This window comes from Lepisma saccharinum, chromosome 28 (assembly GCF_977018435.1).
Source record: "Lepisma saccharinum chromosome 28, izLepSacc3.1, whole genome shotgun sequence".
Lineage (NCBI taxonomy): Eukaryota > Metazoa > Arthropoda > Insecta > Zygentoma > Lepismatidae > Lepisma > Lepisma saccharinum.
The window spans coordinates 43,904,731-43,931,921 of record NC_139256.1 but is presented as its reverse complement, the minus strand read 5'-3'; the positions used below and the strand labels follow the sequence as shown (position 1 = coordinate 43,931,921).

The 27,191-nt window shown below is 36.5% G+C and overlaps 1 protein-coding gene across 1 annotated transcript in view; it reads right to left on the bottom strand.

The window, feature by feature from the left end:
* Positions 1-299: 299 nt before the first annotated feature.
* Positions 300-27,191, bottom strand: part of LOC145981061 (TNF receptor-associated factor 4-like) — a 203,373-nt gene continuing 176,481 nt past the window's right edge. The window contains exons 3-4 of the mRNA XM_083114176.1: positions 13,185-13,328; positions 300-2,244 (exon numbers count right to left, since the gene is read on the bottom strand). Of these exons, the coding sequence (XP_082970302.1) occupies positions 458-2,065 (1,608 nt within the window). The 5' untranslated portion in view covers positions 2,066-2,244; positions 13,185-13,328 and the 3' untranslated portion in view covers positions 300-457. The remainder of the gene's footprint in view (positions 2,245-13,184; positions 13,329-27,191) is intronic.

The following is a 27,191-nucleotide window of genomic DNA, read 5'->3' as shown; positions in this document are numbered from 1 at the left end:
TAAAAACAACAATTACGAAACATTTTATGGCGTTCTCCGCCCAGTGCCCCATTACAACGAATCTCTGTTAATACCCATCTTCAAAAATCCAGCCTCCTTCGAAAATAAATCCTACGTACACTAGTGCCTACAGGAGTTGCTGGAACACACTGCTGTAGATAGCAAACTGAGTATAAAAATTGGGAAATAAACTTGTATGAGAATTTTTCAGAAATACATTAACTATTGATTATTTATTTATATGCATCGTGTTCTTCAAACACCACAATATGTCTAATTAATTTTGACAAACTGGATTTAATCAACTTTCATGTATCTTAGAGACAAAGATGCATTTTTCTTTAAACTACGTGTTAAATCATAAAAAAAATATTTCCTCACAAAGAACTCTATCAAGTATCACAAACTACAGCACAGTATCGTGATGCTCATTACTTCACATCTTTCACCATTAATATCATTGTTCCACAGATACTTCCAGAAACATTGCATTGTCTACAATGTAACTTCTGCTACCGAGTGCTTTGTGAGAAACAAAAGAAGGAAACCCTTGTGCGACATTGCATTGACCGTCCATGGGTTTAATAAAGGACTCATCATCAAATCCTCTAAAACAACTAACAATATCCTCGCCATCCGTTGCTTGGTCAACTAATCTAAACTTTACAACTTTTGTGAAGGGCCATTTCAAAATGGAATCATACTCTCCTGGCATTAGTTGAATGTAAACTCCTAAATAACCCTTGTACTCAGAAGTATTATCATATGGGATTATCGACACATTTAATTTGTACCCGTGCTTACTGCTGTAAAAGGGGGGACTTGTAATCCAAATATCTCCATCCCTCTTACCTTTTTCTATCTCCGCAGCTACGTCTTTTACTTTCCACAAGAAACTCTCATGTCTTAGTGTATTTATCTCCATCTTCAATTCTTCGTTCCTTTTTATCTCGCTCGCTAATTTTAGTCGAAGATTTTCGACCATGCCTTTCACTTTTTCATTTACTTTCTTCTCACTCTCGAATAGTAATTTAAGATTTAGAACTATGACTTCTACCTCTTGATTTCTTTTCTTCTCACTCTCTAATTCTAATTGGAGATTTTCCATCTTGCCTTTCACATCTTGATTTATTTGTTTCTCATTCTCTAATTTAAAATGAAGATTTGCTGCAATGCTTTTTAATAGGTCCATGTGTTGCTGCATCTCTCCCTTCATGTGTTGCATCATCCCTGCAGGAAAACCTTCATAGCTGCACTGCATATCCTTGTATGCACACGCAGCAAAGAGCTTCTGACATTCTCCATCCAAATGTCGTTCCACGTCTTCTCTTGCAACTTCAACACCACAACTCTCAGGACAAGGAATTTGGAACTTCACACATTCTGCGTGGTGATCCTCCAACAACTGTCTCTCGACTTTCTTCTCACAATGCTCACACGGTACCAGTGCTTTAGGGCACTCGTTTCGATAGTGTTTACTAAGATCGTTCCTCACCTTCTTTTCTCCACATTTATTGCCACAGCGTACAAGTGCAGATTCGCAGGTGCCGTAATGTTTCACAAACGAATCCTCCGGCACGAACGAATCGCAAAACACGCACTCCACCTCAGACATCACGCAATCCTCTCTTAGAATGTCCATATTTTTTGGTTTCACTTCCTTCAGACACATGTCACAGGAATGGACGCACATTTTAACTTCCTTGTCATGTTTGTTGTAAGATGTTAATGATTTGGAACCGTCTTCGTGTAAGTGATCGGACAAACTAGAGTCATCGATTTGTACACCACACTCCAGCATGCATTGCATAGACTGCTGTAAACACTGAACCTTGTGGTCTTCTATATCTTCTTGTGAAAATGTCTCCTTACACAGATCACAAACTACTTTTCTTTCCTGCAGCTCTCCTCCACGTGTTGGGAGCAGCATTTGACGTGAAAGTTTAAGCCCACACTCATTACCACATTCAACTTCAACTCTACAGATTAACTGATGATATTCTAATTCTTCCTTCTCCACCTCTTTCAAGCAAAAGGAACAAGTCTTGTAGCCTGCTGTTGGCATTCTTCTTCTCAGCCCGACACACAACCTTATTTGTAGGTAATGGTTCTACTGATCTTCACAGTATCAATGCTGACTGGAGATAAGTCTATCTAACATTTACTTTCACTAATCTCTTGAAATGAAGTCTTCTTGAACACGTGGTATAATCTTGAGATGAGATGTGTAAAGAAACCGTTGATCTGAAACAGAAGAAAGAAAAAATGTACTGAGACAGTTTCAAAACCTTAAGAATTAATACTAATAAAGTAGCACCTCTACAGCGACAAAAATATACCCACGATAGAACAAATTTGCAAGAAATATTTTCCCGAAAGTTATGTTAATACGTATATTCCGATGAGGTACGGTATACGATAACAATAAATGCTCCGGGCATCCTACTAACAAAATAAACAGAAAAAATATTTCTTTTCTCTTACTGATTTTTGTCTCTATGTGTGTGATTTATTTGCTACAGTGGTCATTTCAAGTTCAAGTACCTTCTTATTCAACAGGGTGTCTACATTAAACCTCCCTGATTTCAAGTTACAATTGTGAGGAAATTATTCGACAGAGCCTTTCGGCTTGCGGCATCATGTAAAGCAACTAGTGTTGCTCACGAGACGGGACAAACCTTTTCAAATTCGAGACGAAACGAGACAGAATGCCTGTCTCGTCTCGTTTTCGAGACGAGACACGAGACGGGACGGCTTTTGAAAAGTCTCGTCTCGTCTCGAATGTCTCGAAAAAATAAAAGCAAAATATTTAATCAGTTGCAAATACTTGTTTGCTTGGAATAAAGTATTTAAATTTGAAACGTTAATAAGCGTATATTAAGTCAAAAGAAAACTATTCTAGAGAGAGTAATGAATGAATTGAAGACCTAAACTTATTTTCAATACTCTTTCGAAACACAGCAATACTACCAATTTTTTTTAAATTTATTCCAGATTAATAATTTTATGTTACGATAGTACTCCAGATACTAATACAATTCTGAATAACATCAAGTAAAAGGGCAGGTAGAGAAGGTGGAAAGAGGGGCCAGAACATCGTGGAGTATCTGAGTCCGAGATTTATCTTGTAAACATAGTCTCAGCTCTGTAAGTTGGAAAGATAAACGGACCGAAGGATAGGGTTTATTATTATTATTACTATTTAATTTTTACATCAAAGGTTGTACAGAACTGAATGTTTTTAGGAAGTAGGAAAACATTGTATAAGTATTTATTGTTCATCTCGTGTGCGAGCCATAGGCTGTGCACACTACATCTATTCTTATTACATAACTATGATTCCCTACAGACTACACTATCCGTTACATTCCGTATAGATGTTAACATAGCAGTTCTGGTAAATTAACACTTATTCCTCTTCCTTATCCCGTCTCTTTACAGCACTTCTTTTCCCCCTAAATGTTTGTAAATACACCCCCACTTTTTCCAATAGTTCCATGCTCCTTTGCACTACAATTGATTCGAACACTCTCTCCAAGCTTATGTTGTGTAGCTTCTCCTCCTGCAGAACGCGCGTCCTGACATAAGAATAAATGTTCTGGCCTATCATAACCATTGCGTAATACGCATTTATATCTCCCATCCTCGTTTCTTACTATCTTGTGTCTCCATTCCCCCAGCCTCATCCATGTCTACCACTTTCTTGCCACCATGCTCACCTTCTTGATGTACGCTACTTGTATACTTGTCCCCATTCCCGGAACTCCCCTTCTTTGGAGTTCGAGCGATCTCTTAGTTTCACATTCCGCTATTATTTCCTGCCTATCTATATCCTCTAATCTTTGTTTGCTAATTGCAATGTCCCCTGGTCGACGTGTCCCCCCACCCATATCCATCCCAGTCCAATATCGTATAGTTTGCCTCTGATCTCTTTCGCCCATGTTCCCATTTCCTCCCCTTGTACCGTTGCATCAGCGCTTGCCATTTTACCGAGTTCTCCCTTCTCGATATTAATGTCGCCCAGTATTTAACCCTTCTCAACATACCCCACGTATGCTCCCTGACCGGTCCAAGTTTCCGTAGTACGCCGCAGTTTGCAGTGCCCATGCTGATATGCAAAGCCCTCTTGTAAAATGTGCATTGGATTCTGTTTAGTACATGGCCCCCCTTTGCTCCCCATATCTCCCTCCCGTACCCTATTGACCCTATTAATAATGTACGATACAGTTTTTCTACAAAATGTATATCGTATTTCTCCAATTTCCATACTGTCCGCATTATTTTATTTGTTATTGCACCAGTCTTTCCTTGTAACGTTTGCATGTCTTTTCCATGTCCCTGCCATAATGAGAACTAGTCCCAAGTATTTTATTATTTTTACCCTTTCTAATTCTTGCCCTCTGAAAGTCCACCTTTCGTCTTTTCCATATACATATCCGTTTTTGAACACCATAATTTTTGTTTTTGTGAGATTTACTTGCAGTTTGGATTCTCTGCTGTATTTTTCCAACCCGTCCAGAGCCCTTTGTAGGCCGGCATTTGTCTCCGAGATCAGAACCATATCATCTGCGAACAGGAGCGCCGGTACCCTTGTCGTCCCCACCTTGGGGGTGTCTGCTTGTTCACTCTCTATATACGCCACTATATAATATATATATAGAGTGAAGAGCAGGGGTGACAGAACACATCCTTGCTTTACCTCCGCTTCCGATTTTCGTTTCTCTGTCACGGTATCCACTTGACACCGTACACAGAATTATACCTTCGAGTATTGTAGCAAACATGACAGTACAAATTGATGAGGAGTTGTTGGGAAAGTTATTAGGGAGTCCAAGATATTGGCAAGACCAAGAGAAGAAGATAATTAGGGACAAATAACCTTGCATTATCCCACTCCGAGCAGCTGAGAGCTAAAGAGGAGGAGAAAATACAGGAAATTTGGCAAGAACTAATTTGGTGATTTTAGTGTTTACAGGGAACCATGACAAGATTTTAACACATGATTATTTCCACGGGTTGCGAAATTATTAGAATGTTATGTAAATTTCGGAAATGTCTTTGTTGAGAAAATTCTTGTTGTTTCCCTCAAGCATTCCACAGGTGGTTCGATTCGATTATTTTACGTCCGTTTAAATATTATTTCCAATGCTTTTATTTTTATTTAAGGAAAATACTATTCCTTGGATTGTAATAACGAAATACTGAAGCTGAAATACAATAGAATAGATTTCAAGTGAAGGAAGATAACTAAGTTCTGTATAATTGTCGTAGGAGGAAACAGACATTGCACCAAGTCAGACATTTCGCCCCCCGTGCCCCCCAACTGAAGATAATTAAATATCGAATAATAAGAGAGTTCATTTATAAGAGCATGACGATTTTCACCTTTTCAAAGTGGTGTATTCTGCATGATATCACTTTCCTGCTTATAATACAAACTTGACTAAATTTGTTTTAGTATATATTCGAATGTGTGTGTGCGACTTTCGTTCAATATTCCAGCGCTGACCTGGGCATAGGTGATTTCTCATTCATTTACGTCCTTTAATCGTCGCGATTAACCTAAGTTTTAACCAGTTTTAAGAACTGGGAGAAAGCGTTGAATGTGGATGGTTTTAAAACATCACGGATATTTTGAGGACCACAAAACATCATCTGTAGTACGGGCAGATTATTCTAATCGTGGGTCGTTAGTGACAAAGCTAATTAGTAAAATACATTCAAAGTTGATTCAAGATTTGGCTGGTTGGTTGATTTGGTATTTTAAGTCCACTTTATGCACAGTATGGCTAATCGGGAGTGGACCTACAGTTTAAAGTGCCTCCACTGGGTATCGAACCCGGGACCAAAGGTGATCGGAGAAAAACCGACACTACATGTCAGTTGTTGTGGATTCATCGCGGTTTCTTACTATTCAGGGACTTGAATTTCGAATTTGAATTTTTGAATTTGATTTTAAAATTGTGGGAGCGTCAGCACTTAGGCTATTTTGCTCCCGTCTCATTATACGGGGGCCAGCCCCTTATCATTACAAAGAACAACTCTAACGTTGCATAATTAAAAATCTTAAAATGTTCTGACTTTCGTTAAAAGCTGAGGCTGGAAACGGGCACTCAGCACACATAAGGACAAAATAACAGGACAATACAAACAAAATTATACTGGCCATGGGGCCAGTCGCCAGAGCCTCGTTAGTCTTCAGTCCAGGATGTACTAACGTGGAAGTGAGGTTGACATTTGGGTGTACTACATGGAAGGTCACCCCTTACACCCCGACTTGAATTTCGAGATGACGAGCCTGAGGCAAACCTGAACAAAGGGAATTTCTTCGATACTCTTGCAGTTAATTTCAAAATGAGGAGATATTATTCGGAAATGTATTGAACTTGAACCTTAAAATGCAAATTACACTTGAAATTCGATTCAAAACACGTCGCGAGCAAGTTCGCTCTTTCCCGTACATATCAAAGTCGAAAAACGTCTTCCCACGAACTCCATAGGTGCCTGTAATTGTGTAGCACCGACATACGTTGGAGTGGTAGAGTAAGAGTAAGTAATGCCAGGGTCAGAATATTTCTTTTTCAGGTTTTTTATCCTGTGATAACATTTCCCTGAAAGGTGAAACACAAATTTTGGCCAAAACTCTTCTGCGTTAGGAAGATGTAACTGAAATACTCCACTTAATGGATTTCTTTGAAATCCTAGGAAAATATAAATTGGCATTTCACAAGGTTCGTATTCTCTGTAACAATCCCAGTTTACAATGCAGCGTGTGAATGTGAAAGAACCGTTTCGTCCTTAAAATCTTTGAAAAGGCTTGCTCGAAACAGGATGCTGGATGCAAACTGCCTCATATGACTGTCCTTGATATTGAGAAGAAATGTCAAGTCCTGGACGTTCCAAAGGTGGGCAATGTGTTCTCCAAAGCACATAGAGCAGGATTCTCCTACAGGAGAATTCCACTTTACTAAGTGACTTTCATTGTTTCTAATACTTAAGATTAATTTCTTCCAACATCATTTTCAAGAAAATTAAACTCTTCGAAGCACATTTTTTCGTCATTCATATTATTATCTTATAACTTGAATATTTATATCAGTAGTTTCATCTCATGAAAGACGATGAATTATAAATTTATGAATGTCTTCCAATACTGAAATAGGCCACTCGAGACAACGCAACTTACGAATAAAAAAGAATTAATGCCTTTATTAAATAGAATCTTATGGAAACTCGTAATCAAGAAAATTTAGGCAGTAAACGTCCACTCTAAACAAGGGACAAACACAAAACATCATACATGCATATAATAATAATAATTATTATTATAACTATTATTATATATGTATATACGTATATGTTATATATGTAGTGTTTACGGGCGTTGTGACTGCCCCCAACAATATTTTGTTGCCCCCTTCCGCACCCCCCCCCCTCCGTCACATTTCCCTGGCGCCGTCACTGGTTGGAAGTAAATTCATTAGGACGAGTAAAGTAACATTAGCTGTTGACAGTGTTGCACCAAAGGACATGATATGTTCTACTGTTTGTATAAATGATAGGAAATTTAAGCATAAATTTATAATTGTTGAGACTTGAGAGTTGTTTCCGACATTTGATCGTAGGAAGAGGTTTTCTGAGACAGAGTGGGATTATTTTACACATACATGAGAAAGTGTAGTTGAATTTTGCACGTTTTTTAAAAGTTCAGATAAAACTAGAATTTAGCCTTACTCTTATGAAAAGAAATAACGCTGTACAGGGAAAGAAAAACTCTTCACATTTCTCGCACCTGGTGGGATGCAACACACATGCACAAGAGTATTGCAGGAAGTCTATGAACAAGGATGAAGAGGGATATGTAAAATTTGACTTACCTGCGGGTGAATTAGTGGTTTCTAATATTCTTAACGTTGATATTGTAATTTTTTTTTTAAGTCCACTTGATTTACAAATAGGCTATATTGCGAACCGACCTTCAGTTTAAAGTGCCATCCGGTCCACTTTGTGCCTCCATTGGGTATCGAACGCGAGGACCCTTAATTACAAGACCTCGGCGTTATTACTACGCCATCGGAGAGGCATCTAATTTACACAAATAGCTTGATTCCAATAACAAGTTTTATGCATAATCTGATAATTATGCACTTTTGGTGCATCTAAACATATTTTTTTCAACTATAGCATGTCTAAAAAGTCATTGAAGTTTGGATTTTTATAACTTCAGGAGGCACGGATCTGAAAATGTGCGATATAAAATAAATGCAGGTTTGCCTTCCATACGTGGTGATTTTGTCACGTTTCTTCGCTTCGTGAAACAGACACTTTTGCAGGAACGGCTTCTTGCATCCGCCTGGGGTCTTGCTCTAGCTTAACAAAAAATATATTTGTTTAGCATAATCGAGGGTTACTTATTCCTTATACTATTTCCATGTAATAATAATAATAATATTTTAGAATTTAAAGAAAAAAGGTAAATTTTCATAGTGCACGAAAGTTCGACATTCAGATAGAAAGATGGTCTAGGGGAAAACATTTCAAAAGGATAGACAGTTGTATGAAAGCGAGAAAAAACACAACGTAGATTTCATAAGATACCTAGCAATCAGTAACCAAGAAACTGCATTTTTAATCTTAATGTCCTCATGATTAACAAACCTTATTTATTCTCACCACGCAATGGGTAAAATATTTGGAGCTTTATCCCACTTTCCGGAAAAATATTGTGTTTCTGCTACTTTTGACTTTTGTTGGCATGATATCCCGCATCACTTTTACGAGACGAGACGAGACAAAACGAGACGGGACAGAACCCCTCGAGACGGGACACGAGACGGGACAAACGAATATTTTCGAGACGAGACAGCATTTTCACGAAACGGGACGAGACAGACCAAAGTCTCGTCTCGTGTCGTGGGCAACACTAAAAGCAACTCAAAAAAGTTGTTTGTTTTTTTAAATTTTAATTTAGTACACTTCTACGAGGGCTTCTTTTGTAACCCTCAAAATGTCTAGCCGATACTAGATTTCAACCCACTGTCAACATGTCAACCTGACTGCCGGTTAACACTCCCAATGACTAGGAATTTTTAACATCAAGCGTTAATTGTCTTTACGTCTGATGGCTCTCGTTGAAACGCACGTCTGAAATGTCTTTGGACTGAAATTGGCGATTTCTTTTCCGCATACCACACCACGCCCTCTCTTGTTCTGTCATCATCGTTGCTAATTGCTCAGCACCTAAAAGAAAAACTTCTTGAGTTGCTTTACATGATGCCGCTACCCTCAAGGCCCTATGTCGAACAGTTTCCTCACAATTGTATTTTGAAGTCAGGGAGGTTTCATGTAGACACCCTGTAAATCTTTTCCTTCATTCAAATGCTTCTGGGCTTGCCCATTAGCGTGGTGGTATCGTCATCGCCATGTAATCCAGGTGTACCAGGTTATACCAAGTTGAATCACATGGTGGTTCGGATCCCACTTTAAAATGTAGGCCCAGTCCCGATTAGCCTTTCTGTGCATAAAGTGGACTTAAAACACTAACTCAACTCAACTAAACTGCTGAAAGGCTGGGGATTCAGATGTCTGGGGTCAAGTGTGAAGTGTCCCATTTCCACCTTCCCCATCCACGTCTATGTGCATAGAATGCTCTTACTTTGTCACTGATCATCCATGAAATAAATAGTGTAACAATCATATTATGAATTAGAAAGGTGTGTGCATAAAGTAGAATCCCTTTCAATATTACCACAGATCTTTGTCTTTTTTTTTTTATTACCAGGAAAACTTGCACCTCATTCACTTTGTTGCAAGGTTCAAGGATTGAAACAAAATGCTGACAATGTGGTTCATTGGTGGAGCCGTCTCGAAGATAGTAGGGTGAAATTAGCTAAAATTTTGCTCCAACCCGTAATTAAATACTAAACAAAATACTTCTTCCAGGAATGTTCCACAATGTTAAGACAACTGATATCCAAAATGATAAAAGAAGCTTGGGCAAATAATTTTATACGAGGATCAGTCAAAAATTGGTGGAATTAGCGAAAATTTTGCTCAAACCGGAATTAAATACCATAAAGAAGATTTTTTACAGGAATGTTCCCCAATGTTATTCATTCTTCAGGTTCCGTGCGACTTACTCACTTTATGTAGTATAAATATAATAAAATATAACTTATTTTTACTTACGTTCAGTGAGTATGCGTTGAGTAATTGACAACGTTTCAAGGACCACTGTCCCCTTCTTCAGGTCGGTTTCTCGGCTTCACGGTTGCCCACGAAGCTTCGTCGATGGCAAGGATTAGGTTTACATGGATAGGATAAAATATTGGGATTCCATCACAACTGACCTGTTCTTTTTTTAAAATCACTACGTAAAATTTCCATACTATTAAAATCAATTAAAACCCCTCTGTTACAACTTATTAAAAAAAATACGAGGATCAGTCAAAAATTGGTGGAATTAGCGAAAATTTTGCTCAAACCGGAATTAAATACTACAGAAGATTTTTGATGGGAACGTTCCCTAATGTTAGCATAAGTCAAATCCAAAATGCCAAAAGATGGAAGCTTGGGAAAATCATTCTACATACGAGGGTCGGTCAATAAGATCTTTGCTGTAATTTTCTTTGGGTTGACCACACTGCTTTCTGCGCGGTCATGTCAATGGAGTGTGTATTCGAAATGTGTTTAGTGTATATTTGACCTTCACAACCATTTTTTTCTTTTCTTGCTGTTTTACAGGGTAAAAATGGGCCGCACCCTCAATTTGAACTAAAGAAGAACAGCAATCAGTAATATCTCTTTGTGGTCTGAAGGTGTATCAAGAATATTTCAAATCTACCAAAAGCTTGGATCACAATATAGAGGATTAATGTGTAGATGGTTTGCCAGTTCATCGTTAGTTAGAATCATGGTATGGACCTGTTCCGTGTGAGTAGTGAAGGCCTCCTCGATGGCGCAGTGGTAGCGTCGTTACCTTATAATCAAGGAGTACTGGGTTCGATACCCCAGGAGGCAGATAGTGGTTTGGATCTCACTTCAAACTGCAAGTCCAGTCCCGATTAGCCTTAGTGTGCATAAAGTGGAATGAAACACCAAATCAATCAATTAATCAAGACCATGAGAGTAGTGGATGTGAATGAGCATTCTGCTGCTCCTTCGAACTTGACACTTGTCCTACCGTTTTTTTGAACTTCTCAATGTATTCGAAAACACTTCATCGTGGTTAGTACTTCTCCAATATTGTTATGCAAACAAGTGTATTACGTTCCCTGGCAATCTCATCTCTGCCAGCTGAAGTAATTTTGTCTAAGAGTTGTCAACCTCCTCTACGTGTTAAGTCACACATCTTGGGATGATGACCGCATTGTTCTCTTTCGACTTTGTTCTCTCGTTAGGTCGAAATTCGATTGTGGATGTATTATGCATTCGTCTTCACGCCCTTCTCAACTTCGCATCATCAACCTTGTTCATCGTGCTGGTATTCGTCTGTGTCTACTTGTTTATGGAGGTATTGGGTCCTCATCATCTCTACAAAGGCAACTTATTATTCACTTGCACTCGATACCATTCCATCTGTCTCACCACAGTCTCTGACGAGAGAAGGTTGACTGTGTATCGTCTTCATCCTCGTGCCACAAGGAATTACCTGCATGGCCCATTAACCCGTCTCTAACTTCTCTCCCAAAGACAGACACACCTATGTTTATTATTATTGGTTTTATATGGATGGGTCCATATCGATTGAATCAATGGGTTGTGCCTTTTGTCAACTCGGACAGTTATAGCTTTTCTTGACTTTCTCCTTGTTCCATCTGCACGGCAGAACTTTATGCAATACTAAAGGAGCCGAACTTTGGTCAAGTTCACACTTTGCAGAGAGTTCCCATTTATTCTGATTCCTTGAGTGTGCTATAGAGTCTGGAACCACTCGCTTCCGGACACCCTAGAGGTCAGTTAATTTTTCGATGGTGAGCGTTCTTCTCTGTAAGTGTGGTTGGGCTTTAAAGGTAACGAAGAAGCTGCAGCCAAAGTCTTCCGAAGTCCTTTCCACCTTATATAGACCTTATGTAGGCCAAGGACCTTCAGAATGTGGTCCGTTATTTCCTCCCTGAGGTTTGGCAGGATGGGTTGATTGATTGAGTTGGTGTTCTAAGTCACTTTATGCACAGTAAGATTAATCGGGATTGGACCTACAGTTTAAAGTGGGATTCGAACCTCTATGTGCCTCCACCGGGGATCGAACCCGGGACCCATTGATTAAAAGGCGACGACGCTACCACTGCATCATTGGGGAGGCCAATTTGGCAGGATGGGGCCAACAGCGAACAAGCTGCACATTGTAGATCCCATCATTGGTGGGTGCACTGCGTTCCCAAATCATTCCTCCCACAGAGAAGGGATAATACTAAGTTGGCTTCTCAACCGTGCCCCAGGAACTTGCTGCAGGCTGTTTCCATTGTCCGCGGCGCATGATGTGCGTCAAAATCGTTTGGGGCAAAATTTTGTCCCCGGCACTTGCGCCGCGGCATGTTGCAGACAGTTTCCATTTCAACAAATGCTTGGCACATACCGCGTCATGTTGCGCGGCAAATTTGTGGTAATGGAAACTTGGCTAAAGAGACTTGTTCTCGTTTGTCTGCTCTACAGTTAGCTGGTACAGGGTATAGAACATAAGGAGAAAGTTAATGAAAATGATGGACAACTTGCCTGGTAATATTTTAACATTCAATAGCATATTGAACAATTAGCATGCGATATCAATTTAAGAAGGATACTTCTAAAGGCAGCACAACAACATTTTAAATGAAATACCTGGTATCCCCGCCTCCCTACAGTTAATTGGCACACTGCATGTATGCATAACACTTTAATGTCCAATACGTGCCCGTAGGTATATGGAGTGTTCCTCACCGGTCCTCCGATTTCAACAAATATACATACTTCACAGAGAGTCTCTGTCATTTCGAATTGATACAGATTAAAACGTAGAAAATTCCATACATATAATGTACTAAACCTCAGGTGTCCCGGGTTCGAATATCGGCCTGGTAAAGGTTTCACTTTGTGAGTGTCCAGTTTCATCATATGATCATTCATCCTAACAGTCGCGATTAGCCACAAGTGGCAGAAAACGACACTAAATAACAAAAATGAAATTAGATATGTACTACTCTACTTACACTGTATATCTGTAGAAAGCCTCACGCAGGATCCTTGAGAAACTCCTCCCAACGAAGAGTGGCAAAATGTTCAAAGTCTCTGGATTAGGCAAATGTGTGTGTAGGCATTTTGCACATTCACTGCCATCTATGCTCAGCAGTTTCCTGAAAAGAAATTGATAATATTAAAAATATTGCGTACAGTTTTGTCTTGTACAACACTATTTATGTGTACAGGGAGGAAAATACTACCAAGTACATTTCAAGCTGATTCTCGAAATTATTCGATTTTCTGAACTTAAATTTTTCAGGTTAAAAATCTCCAAAAAAAAGGAGATTATAAGATACCCTGGACGCACAGTATAGAAAATCTAACATTAGCGTCTTGAGGAAAGGAGGGGGACAGTTGCCCCTAGCAAATGAATGTCAACATAATATAATATATTTTTTACACTTCAGTTTAAATTCAGACACTGTTATATGCGTTAATTATTATAAAGGTCTGGTATTTACATGAAACACTGGCTCAGTTCATTGTCCTTGTCCACAAATTGCCTTCTCCCCTTTAGAAAAAATATGATTGACACCCAATATCCCATGATTCAACAAATGCGTTTAAGCAACAGCTGATAAATATACTTCATGAACTCTTACAAAAGCTCCTACCTAGAGGTGTGGAATTCTTCAACCGGTAATGGGGTGACGTGGGGTCACCACGTCGAATCCCCCGGCCGTTATAGGAGATATCCGTAACCGGGTTATGCTACTCACTCGTACCTCCCAAATTTCCTCACCGGCCCTATACACAGGCCGAGAATCCAGAGACTGAACAGTCTGAGCCCAAAGCACAGCGCCTTAGAACGCACGGCCACGGAGGAGGACTGAACAGAATCCACAATCTGTCTTTTCTTGCACTATTGACTGAGGGTACACACCCGAGCAGATCTGTGATAGATTTTTAAGTAATACAACAAAAATAAAGCATCGAGATATTGAGGGAGGTAACGTTAATTTTAATGGGAAATATTAAACATTTTTTTTTCGCGATGGCGATCGAGCCATGGGTTATGGATTGTGTTCGACTTTAGGAACACCGAACACCAACGAAATCTTCAGTAGCACTCAAAAGCGTCTCGTAAGTGACATCAGTGTGCGAACTAAGGGGGTGGGGAGGGGTGCGGTTTCCGTCCACAAAGAATTTTATCCCTGGCAAATTAAAGCATTTTTTACCCCTACCAGGTATATTTTCATCACCCCTTAGTTTATTTTACTGGCTGGTAACATATACAAATTTGCATACCCCCAAAAAATCTACCTTCACAAATGAAATCATAAACACGCCACTGAGTAACATCCTCCTAAAGTAAAAGTGAGAGGCAGAGAAAGAGAAGCAGAGGAAAGAAAAGTGAAAAGAATGTGGGAAGGAAACATAGAAGGATGGAACTAGAGAAAAATGAGAGAAGAATATAAACTAAAGTAGAAGAGAGATTGAAGAAGAGAAACAGATAGGGGTGTAAGGCAGGCCCGTAGCCAAAATTTTATTTCTGGGGGCCTCATTCCTTATCAGCAGCCGCCATCTGAAGGCGAAAAAGTAGGCGATAGAAGCGTGAAGATGCATTTCCGCGTACATTTCAATTTATTACACAAGATATTAAATCTTGCTAAGAAAGTAAAATTAATTACCACTATGGACTATTTCCAACGAAACATTTGTGGGATTTTGAATGGGGCTCCAACCACCAGAGCCCACACCCTGGCTACGTGCCTGGTATAAGGGGTATATTTGTGAGAACGCACCCAATATTCAACGTATTACACTCCGGTAACTGAAATGTTGCAGGCCAACGAAGGTCTGGCTTCCTGACCTACAGCCAGTATAATCCTCTGTGCTGTATTTAGTCCTTGTGTGTGCCCAGTGCCCATTTACAGCCTCGGCTTTTAAACAGGGCAAAGAGATTTTAATCTTCGGAGACTGTTGATTTTAGTTGCGATAAGGAACTACTTAGTTCCTGTTTAATTTTACTGGTGCTAATATCGTAAGTACTGACGTACCCAGTAAATCAACAACCACAAAAGATAGAAAGAAAGCAGGACAAAAGTAGCCATAACTTGAAGCTGGTGACTCTGAATTGGGGGGAGGACTATTAGGAGAAATGGGGTGATACAGAAAATTAGATCAATAGTTACACATACGCATTATAAAATGGGGTTCATAACAAAGCACACACTAAAATGTAATGTGTGTTTTATTAGAAACCCCATTTTCTAATAAGTATGTGTAACTGTTGATCTAATTTTCTCTATTGCCTCATTTTCCCTAATAGCCCTTCCCCCAATTCACAGCCAACACCCGCCGCTGCAGCAGGGTCAACCTGAAAACGTTTCACCCATAGTAGGAGAAATCCGAGATAGTGGACATTAATTTATTCATAACGACGCCCGGCTATTGTTATTCTATCATTTTTAATTTATATTAATGGCTTTTTTATTCAGTATCGAGGGGTGACGCTATTGTTAATTAATTAAGCGGAGAGTATAGGGGTGGGGGAGGAGATAAGTCATCGATGACTCATGTGCACGTGTGAGTTTGGAATTAATGGTTTTCTATTAGTGCACAAAAATACTATTATGTATCCCGTTTTTACCCTAACCTAACCCTATTGTTGTTCTTTATATATGCGTTACAGCCGGATATGAGTCATGGGTGCCTCATGCACACGTGGGAGTTTGGAATTAATGGTTTTCCATTAATGTACAAAGATACTATTATGGAGTCAGTTTTTACCCTAACCTAACACTATTGTTGTACTTTATTTACGCATTACAGCCGGATATGCCGACGAGGGAACTTAGAATTAATGGTTTTCTATTAGTGCACAAAAGATACTATTATGTATCCCGTTTTCGCCTTTTGCATCTCCCATTTATGCTTTTCTTATATGTGTTTCAGCCGGATAAGAGTCACGGATGATTTATACAGACGTGGAGCTTGGTTTTAAGGGCATTCCTTTGGTGCATAATAGATACTATTATGGAATCCGGTGCCGGCCTATTCTAACCCAAGGAACCCAGTTCCGGCCTATTCTAACGCAGTTTATGCTTTTCTTATACGCCCGGATATGAGCCAAGGCTGATTCATGCAGTCGGGGAACTTGGAATTAATGCGTTTTATTCACTAACGAGGAGACGGTTACAGCCTATTCTAAGCCAATTGATGGTGTCAGTCGAGGTTTGCAGGCGTCGATGACGTCATGAGTGGCCATTTTGACATCGGTACTGGATCATATTAGGTATAATTAAGGATCTGGATTTATCCGGATTCAACCGGCCCCGAAGGGATCTGTGGTAGAAGATATTATAACACAATATACGGCGTTAGCCTATGTTCGCTTTAAAGGCGAATAAATTGAACGATGTAGTCTATTTGAAAACGAAGTATACGGGCAGAATGCATGTTATTAATAATAATTGCTCTTAAAAAAGGGAAGAATACGTTGACCGCAAGAACCCTCTACAAGGTTGCGGACGAAATTCGCACCAGAAAAGAAGAATATTTTCCCCATCGGCACCCCAAACCGCGAGGGGTCGCCTCCGGTCGAAGTGGGAGAAAGGGTCTCCATTGTCAGTTCCCGCGGTCCCCCTAGCAAAACTGCATGGGATAATAATTTGTAATGGAAGTCATGTGCCGCCAAATATTTTAACACGTATGTATTGATTTTTTTGAGGTTCCAATTTTGTTTTGTGGAAGTAATTTAGGCGGGTATTCTTCCTCCTATCGTAACATTGTAAATACTATTTGACCTAGAGCGTAAGGAATTTGGCTGAACTAAGAACAATCAGGTCCAGTATCTACAGATTATAGTAGATGCGATCCACTATTTGCCCTTACTTCTAGGTTTCGAACCACGGACACTTTGATTATTGTTTTATAAGCTACGTGATGTTTGTTAATGTCTATTTGTTACGTAAGATTGGCCAGATTTTGACTTTTAGGGCCATTTTCGCGTATTTTTACTCAGAAAACGCTATTTGAACGATTCAAGCAAGAGTTTGTATTGCAATTTAGACACACAAACCGTGTTTCTTCAACTTTAGCTGAAGTTTAGGTTTATTTTTACCAAAATAACGCTATTTATACTATTCAGGCAACATTTTTTATTAAATTTTGGACTCACATAGACATTTTTTCAACTTTTAACTTATTATTTTAAAAGTTTATTTCCATGTTTTACTCAAATAACACAATTTAAGCTATTCAGGCAGGAGTGTTTATTACATTTTGCACTTACAAAGAGATTTTTTTCAATTCTTAACTTATTATTTACAAGTTTAGGCTTATGTTTTACTCTAATAACGCAATTTCATTTATTCAGGCTACATTTGTATTGCAGTTTAGACTCGCAAAGATATTTTTTCAACTTCTTTTATTAATTTTTCTATTTATTGCCTTTTGTATCTTATATTTATTAATTTTTAACTGAGTTTTATTTAAATAATTTCTCTATTCACTAAGGAAGAAGTACTTTTAACTAAAACTTTAGCCACAAACTTTATTATTACTATTATTATTATTATTATTATATTTTTTTATGTAGTTGTTGAATGTTGTTGTTGTTGTTAGGGTTTATTTACTTCCACTAAGCTATTTTTAGTTTGCTTCGTAGGAAAGTTTGTTTATTTCAGAGTTTCCTCGGTATTTTTTTACTGTTAGGGTAGGTAAAGTTTCCTAAATATATGAGTAGGGTTCCATATATTCTTGTTCTTGCATGTTTTTCATATGATGTGATCAGCACAACTCTCCAAGTGCCTTTACTGCATGTTTCCATTTTATTGAGGCTTAGTGATTTCTAGAGCCACTTTATGCACGAGCTGAAAAATTGATGTCAGATAACCCTCAACCATATGTCAGAGTATTTTCGAGTATATTTTAGACTTATTATGTGCCACAGGAATATCACTGCTTGCTTAATTTTTAAGTATGTTACGCTATTGTTGTGTTTTTAGCAATTGCTTACTAGATAATCTATACGAATTGTTTAATATTTGTACACTTTGCACTTATACGAGGCCAAACTTTTACTGTAACTAAAATTATTATGTGTCTATGAGGACTGATATCCATTTACCAAGAGGATTATAACTGGATGTTTATTAATATTGTTTATTTTTCCCTTTAAGTATAACAAAATAATGACAAATCACAGGACAAGACGATGTTAGCATATGACTACGTGACTTTTAAGTCCATCTGCCAAACTTTTTTTTTACCATGCTAGAAGAAATATTTACCCTTATAGCCTTTTATTGTGGGTAATATTCAAGTATTACTGATTTTTTTTAGTAATAGACTTAATATCAGGGGTTATTTGTATCTGTTATATCATTCGAGTCTTATTTTTACTACAATCAGGACTAAGTTCCACTGACTGAAGCTTAAAGCTTAGGCTCTATAGCATGTTGAATTTTTAATCACAGGTCAATATGAACTTTACAGAGGCTTGTAGGAGGCATAGGAACACACGCCAGAGCCTTATTAGCGTGCAAGAAGCACTTTCAGGGAGTAATACGAGGAAACGAAGTTCATTTTTTGAGAGCTTTACTATAAGGTTGCCAGTTACACAGCCAATATTTGCTATTTCAAGTAACTACATGTACCAGAACATTTTACAGCCCAACACTAACTAGACTTCAATGTATACTATATTAGGTGCTAAATGTAGCAAGAACACTGATTGTACATACTTTTGAGAATCCAACTATATCAGGATTTTTCTATGTAAGTATATTTTTATTGATTACTAACTTCAACAGACCAATCAGGAAGACTGCAAAATTCACTAAACATAGTACTATAGTGTAGGTGATTGCATGAAAAGTAGAAATTATAACAATCACAAGATTTTGCTTTTTGCTTTTGTGACTAATCGCGACGCTGAGGATGAATGGAAGGACAAATATCTTAAGGACTGGATGTATTTTAGCACTACTGACGCCTATGTATAAACACTAGAGTACTGTTAGCTTTCAAAATTGAGATTATACTGTACTGTTTCTTAAATATTTTGTGTTTGGCACGCTTAACAAGTTACACTTATATCCATTTCAGGACAAATATTGCTAAAACTCTCAAATTTACTGTGTACGCTCCAACTACTAGCTAATTTTAATAACATTTTATTTGACTATAGCAAAAGTACCAAAGAAATAAGTATATTTTATTTATAACTTGACAAAGGTACTAGGAATTAATCAACAAAGTTAGGTAAAAACAGTATTTTTTTAAAAAATATATCTTGTTACTTCCTTTAAATGTCATGTTTTTTATGTTATTTAGTCACTTTTTAAGCTCTATACATGATTAACAATTAATTAAATTAGTAATAAAACAACTGATTTACACTATCTAGCATCCTTTTGATAACGAATAAAGGAAAAATCTTTCATTATTTTTTATTATTTTATGCTTATTTTGAAGAACCAAGGTAATTTCTTTTACAGTTTAACTTAATTTTTAAGACTTAATACTAAATTATGTGTCCAAGTTAGGCTATTTAAAATGTACGAAGAAGTATAAAGTTGATATTTCTGCTATCAGAGAAATTAACAACCATACTTTCCAAACAAAAGGTATTGTTTACACTTTATTTACTTCAATCAGAGACTAATATTTTACAGTAATTGAATCATTCAGCCCTAGTCAATACTTTACTGCATTAGAAAGTTTGTTATTAATCTAATAAGTATGCTATTTTGTCTATTCTAAGGCAAACTTTGATTAATTTACTGCTTATAATGCAAATTTTTTCACAATTTTCTATATATTCACTACCTTCAAACCAAACAATTGTACTTAATTAGGGCATTTAATTTATATTTCTTGTAATTAACTTATGTTTCTTATAATTAACAAACTAAACTAATTACTTTGACATGTTAAAAACTTTATTTTTTACTATTTCCTATTCTATCAGGTTCAATATAGCTGTTTTTATCAATTTATGTAAGAGCACACTCTGGTAAATACAAACATACTCTCTTTTATACACACACACACACACACACACACACACTTACACACTTATACGAACATACATCTGACGTTTTTCAATATTTTACTATGAAGTTTGCACCGTCGCTATTCAAACAAGGGCAGGCAATGTAGTATTTATGAGTATTAGTAATCCCAAAGTGCTGTTTTTTTGGTGTCGAAGTTCAGATGAGAACTGAGCTGAGAGTCTGCTATATGCCTTTTTCATGGGATTGCATGTGAAGTGTATGCATATTGAGCACTATTGAGCGTGTATGTAAGGTGTCTATGTTCCATACAGTAGTCCCGTATTCTAATTTTGCTCGTACAAGATTATTAAATATACTAAAGAGTTGATATTAAATAAATCTTTGGAGTTTCTTAAAACAAAGCCAAGTATTTTATAAGAGTCGTTAACTACTTTTTCAATATGAGTATCAAATGTGAGTTTGTTGTTTAACCATATTCCTAAATCCTTGGTAATGCTTTTTCTACTTAAATAATTACTGTTAATTATATATTTGTGAGTGTATCTTATATGTTGTCGAGCAAAAGAAAGTACAAAGCATTTATTGACATTAAAAGAAAGCTTATTTGTTTGTGACCAAACGTAACAATTATTTAAATTGGATTGGAGAGCTAGACAGTCAGTCTCATGATTTACTCTCTTGTATATTTTTACATCATCGGCAAACAATAAGCACTTGGAGTATTTAATTGTTCGTGGTAAGTCATTAATATATAATACAAAAATAAAGGACCCGAAGTTGAACCCTGTGGTACGCCTGAGTGCACAATAAACGGAAAAGAGGTTACCTGACCTTATATGTTACAAATTGGGTTCGATTACTTAAATAGGAAGCTACTAGTTTTAATAAACTTATGGAAAAGCCAAAGTTTGATCATTTCTGAAGCAAAATTGAGTGTCAAAAGCTTTGGCAAAATCAATATATATTACATCTACTGGGGATCCCTCATTAAATGAATCAAAAATAAATCGGGTTAATGTGATCAAGTTAGTTGTAGTACATCTGTTCGGGTAAAACCCATGTTGCTCTGTAGTTATAAATGGTTTGACGTGGTTAAATATCTTTTTATAAATAATTTGTTCAAATATCTTAGACGGAATGGAAATGAGAGATATAGGTCGATGGTTTTTTACATCACAAGCATTACCAGATTTAAAAATGGGGACTACTTTACTAATTTTCCAAATATCGGGAAATATTTGGGTTTTTAATATCTGATTAAATATATGACAAAGTGGTATGCGTAATACGTCAGTGCAAGCTTTAAATATATAAGTAGGAATTTGATCCACACCACAAGATTTACTCGATTTTAATTCTTTTACAGATTCGTTATAATCATCATTAGTTACTGAGTGAATGTTAAGACAATGAGTTACCTCAGTATAGGAAGGTTCAGGAATTGAATATGATGAGGGAGAAGAGGAATACACACTGTTAAAATACTTAGCATAGGAATCGGCAATTGTAACGACTGTAACCAAGAGCGTCGCTGTAGTATAACCAGCGATACACCTTTGGAAGTTCAAACTCAATGTCCTACACTACTCGAAGTTTATCAGTTGTTGTTAAGTGTTAAAGATGATTTGTATAACTTGAAAAAGTCTAATAAACAAACCCAGGATGAGCTAGGTAAATCAATAAATTTATCTCACGAGAAATTGGACGAAAATTCTAACGTCCTGAAAAATCAAAGTGAGTTGTTAAAAACTTGTATGACCACAATTGAGAACTTCAAAAGTGATAACGCGAGATTACAAAAGCAAATTGACAAACTTCATACTCAGGTTGATGAACTTGATCAATACAGCAGGAGGAATACGCTCGAAGTTTACCAGAGGTTCCAAATGAAAATATTTTTGCAACAGTTAAAAATGTAGGTCGTGCTCTCGACATCGAAATTAATGACGGTATGATCGATACCTGTCACAGGCTCAAAAAACATCCAGGTCAAAGTGCGTCCAATATTGTTGTTAAATTTGTAAGGAGAACTGATAAAGATAAATTTGTTCAAAGGAGAAAGGTTAAACGTAATCTAAACTGTAAAGACATTGGTCTCACCATAGGTGGGCCTATTTATGTAAATCAAACTCTCACAATGCAAAGGAAAATCGCCTTCAGTGAAGCACGGAAAGTTAAAAGGGAAAAAGGTTATGAATCTGTGGATTGATTGGTCTGGTAATGTTAAGTTAAGAAAGAAAACAAATGATTCGGTGGTTTATATATTAAACTCAATAAATGATGTTCTCAACTTGAAGTAAAAATATGACCCAAACCGACAACTATTTTTCAATATATTATCAAAATTTAAGAGGAATTAGAACTAAATTAGATGAAGTATACAGGAGTATATTAGTCGCCAATTAAGACTTTATATTGTTAACTGAAACTTGGTTAAATAATAGTATTTTTGACAGCGAATTTATAGATGATAGATGCCCTGTCTTTCGTCAAGACAGAAATTATAAAAATGGGGGTGGTTCATTAATAGCCATCTTAAATTGCTTCCGTGCTCAACAAATTGAATTTAACATTGACAATGTACAAGTGGTTTGTATTAAGGTTGTAATAGACGGAAATGTTTACATTATTGTCTCAGTATATTTTCCACCAAATTCAAAACTTGAAACATATCATGATTTCTTTGTAAAATTTGAAGATGTCATTAATTTCAACCTTTATAATATTATACTTATTGGTGATTTTAATCTACCTCTTGCAACTGGTCCAGATTATGATCTATTGGAAGGTAATCGTATTAGTTTAGCATTAGCAAATTTTCTTTCTATTTTTAATCTCTATTCTTTCAATAGTATTAGGAATGGCAATGGAAGAACTTTAGATTTAGTGTTAACTAATTTAACTAATATTAATGTCATTAGATCTACTGATACGATTGTACTTGAAGATTACCATCACCCTGCATTGATTGTCGAAATTCTAAATTCTTTTATAAAATTCATAGAAAAGATCAGTGGCGTACCCACTTATAATTATTCAAAAGCGAATTTTCTTGGCCTATATAAGGACCTGGAGAAAGTAAATTGGGATCAAATAATTAAACACCATAATCCAAATATTGCATTATCACAATTCTAGTCATTACTAGACGCAGTTATAAGTAGGTATGTCCCTAAAAGGAAAATATATAAAATATGATATCCAAGCTGGTTCATACATGAAATAATAAGAACTTTAAAGAACAAAGAATATTATAGGAAAAGGAAGAACTTATCCTATTATAACAACATTATGTTTATAGAGACACGTAGGAATTTAAAGAGTATGATAAGTAAAGCACACAAGTCTTATTTGAGAAATGTTGAAGAAAATATCACTGATAACTCAAAGATGTTCTGGAATTTCATTAAAAACAAAAAGAGAAATTTAAGTAAACAGAAAGAAATGACTTATGAAGCCCAAAATCTTGAGTCCAGCAAGGAAATTGCCGATTCCTATGCTAAGTATTTTAACAGTGTGTATTCCTCTTCTCCGTCATCATATTTAATTCCTGAACCTTCCTGTACTGAGGCAACTCATTGTCTTAACATTCACTCAGTAACTAATGATGATTATAACGAATCTGTAAAAGAATTAAAATCGAGTAAATCTAGTGGTGTGGATCAAATTCCTACTTATATATTTAAAGCTTGCACTGACGTATTACGCATACCACTTTGTCATATATTTAATCAGATATTAAAAACCCAAATATTTCCCGATATTTGGAAAATTAGTAAAGTAGTCCCCATTTTTAAATCTGGTAATGCTTGTGATGTAAAAAACTATCGACCTATATCTCTCATTTCCGTTCCGTCTAAGATATTTGAACAAATTATTTATAAAAAAATATTTAACCATGTCAAACCATTTGTAACTACAAAGCAACATGGGTTTTACCCGAACAGAAGTACTACAACTAACTTGATCACATTAACCCGATTTGTTTTTGACTCATTTAATGAGGGATCCCCAGTAGATGTAATATATATTGATTTTGCCAAAGCTTTCGACAAATTAGACCACTTAATTTTGCTTCAGAAATTATCAAACTTTGGCTTTTCCATAAGTTTATTAAAACTAGTAGCTTCCTATTTAAGTAATCGAACCCAATTTGTAACATATAAGGTCAGGTAACCTCTTTTCCGTTTATTGTGCAGTCAGGCGTACCACAGGGTTCAAATTCGGGCCCTTTATTTTTTCTATTATATATTAATGACTTACCACGAACAATTGAATACTCCAAGTGCTTATTGTTTGCCGACGATGTAAAAATATACAAGAGAGTAAATCATGAGACTGACTGAGTAGCTCTCCAATCCGATTTAAATAATTGTTACGTTTGGTCACAAACAAATAAGCTTTCTTTTAATGTCAATAAATGCTTTGTACTTTCTTTTGCTCGACAACATATAAGATATACTCACAAATATATAATTAACAGTAATTCTTTAAGTAGAAAAATCATTACCAAGGATTTAGAAATATGGTTAAACAACAAACTCACCTCTGATACTCATAATGAAAAAGTAGCTAACGACTCTTATAAAATACTTGGCTTTGTTTTAAGAAACTCTTACAACTCTATATTATATCAATTTAATAATCTTGTACGAGCAAGATTAGAATACGGGAGTACGGTATGGAACCCATACATCTCGTGCCATATCAATAAAATTGAAAAAGTTCAGAATAAATTTTTACGACATATTTACTACAAAAAGTACAAGAGATCTTCATATGCAAATCGCATCTTTTATGTTAAATTACTAAATGAATTTTCATGTGATACACTTCAACGAAGACGCGAAACGGCTGACCATATATTCCTATACAAACTTATCAATGGTATACTTGAGTGTGAAAATCTTTTACAGTTGATAAACTTTAACGTCAATTATAAGGTATTAAGAGTAAGACAACCATTTTACTGCAATAAATCAAACACAAAATTCCATCAGAATTCTCCAATCATTAGATTATTAAGTAAACATGATAATATTGTCTCGAATGGAATTGATTTGAATTTTGCTTTTAATATTAAAAACTTTCTATATAGTTTAAATAGCATATTAGATATAATATACAAATAAAACAAATCCAATTCTTGAGTGATATATTTATAGGCTCACATACAATTTATAGCTTTTTAAATTTTGTATACATATAAACGAATTCAAATTTGAACTTTTGCTTTGTATTGATATTCCTGTTTCTTATTTAAATAGTGGTATTCGTATAATTTCTTTATTATTCTCAAGCTTTTATAGTTTGTTACTTGTTTATGTTTTGTTTCTTCTGTCCTTTAGTTTTCTCCTCTGTTCAAAATTTGTAATATATGTTTGTATTTTTTTGTATTTGTGTAACTTTTGTATTTGTATAACTTTTTGTATTCGTATTTATCTAAGGTTTTGTGTAATAATTACTACGTGTTTGTATCATGTATTATATATTTATGTAAATTATATTGTATATAGCAAATTGTAATGCCTATTGTAATTGGAGCATGCGCTCTGTTAAGCTGACTGGTTAATAAATAAATAAATAAATAGATATTAATATAGGTAATACTTTATATATTTTCCTAATGACTGAATATCAAGACATGGAATCTTACTCTGCCTCTCCTTCCTGTGGAGAAAAATCCTTCGGCCGCCCTAGGATGTCACAGGAATGAAATGAATTAACTTTACTCCCATTTTTATGTGATAAATCAAATAATGATGTATTTATGGTTTTGGGTATTTTTCAAACACCATGTCCTACATTACAGTTTACCAAAGTCTCCAACGGGGCAACATTCTCGAACAGTAAGTCTCTGTCTCGTCTCGACTTTGCAAAGTTTGTCTTGTTCTCGGCTGTCTTCCACGAGTTTTCTCGTTCTAATTTTGAATTTTGAGATGTGACAAACTTGTACCAATCCCATCGAGTTCTCAGGTCTCGTGCGATTTTGGTTTAGGTTAATTTTTCAAAGGCCACACATTCTGATTGACCAACTATCCAACCAGACGAGAGTGTCGAACAGTAAGTCTCGGTGTTTTCAGTCTTTAGAGAAGCATGTCTCCTCTCTTCCTTGGTCTCGTCTTGAAAGTCAAGACAAAAGTAAAGTTCCCGTGCATGTAGCACCGCGCCATGAAGGCACATTTAGGGGATGGGGGGGTAAGGCCCCACATATTGTCGATCTAGGCCACTTTGGAGGTGATGTTATCAGCACCACGCCCCGCCCGCTTTCACCTCCCACAGTTTCCTCCAGGTAAACAATGATTTGAGGCTGGGTGAAAACCGGAGCCGTTTTAATTGGGAACAAGGCCGAAAAAAATCCGACCTTAGATCACCCACCCCGGGAATCGAACCCGGGTATCCCAAGTGGCAGTCAGATACCATACCGACTTTTATTTTTGTTACAATTTTTATTTCATACAGAAATTTTACAGTTTTTGGATATCAATAGTTCTTTCTACTTTATCATTCAATCAGCACCTTTAAGAAATGTGCGAATAATATTTTTCTTTTACCTTGAGACGCTTTATGATATTCCTGTTTAACATGTATTAAAAATTGATCATGAAAATCTATACCTTTATATATGCAGACAAACAATATATATTGACCAACCAGCCATTGCACACTACGCAATTTGGTACAAGGAACATACGAAAACGTAGGTAACATTATGTTATGCACAGAAAACTCATTGGGATGGGTGCGACAAATTTTTCCTAATAACACACATAGATATTTCCATGTTTCACGCGTCCGTATGCATTCACTTAGCCAGTGTGAAATTGAACCATTTTGTTTACACCTACCACATAGTGGGTCTTGTAACAGTTTTAATTTATGTAATTTCTCTTCCGTCACCACTATATCCTGTACCACACAGTACCACGCAGATTTTACCAAGGGCGATAAATGTGGTGCTTGAACATTGTTCCATATCTTATGCCAGGGATGGGTTGGTTGTTTAATCAT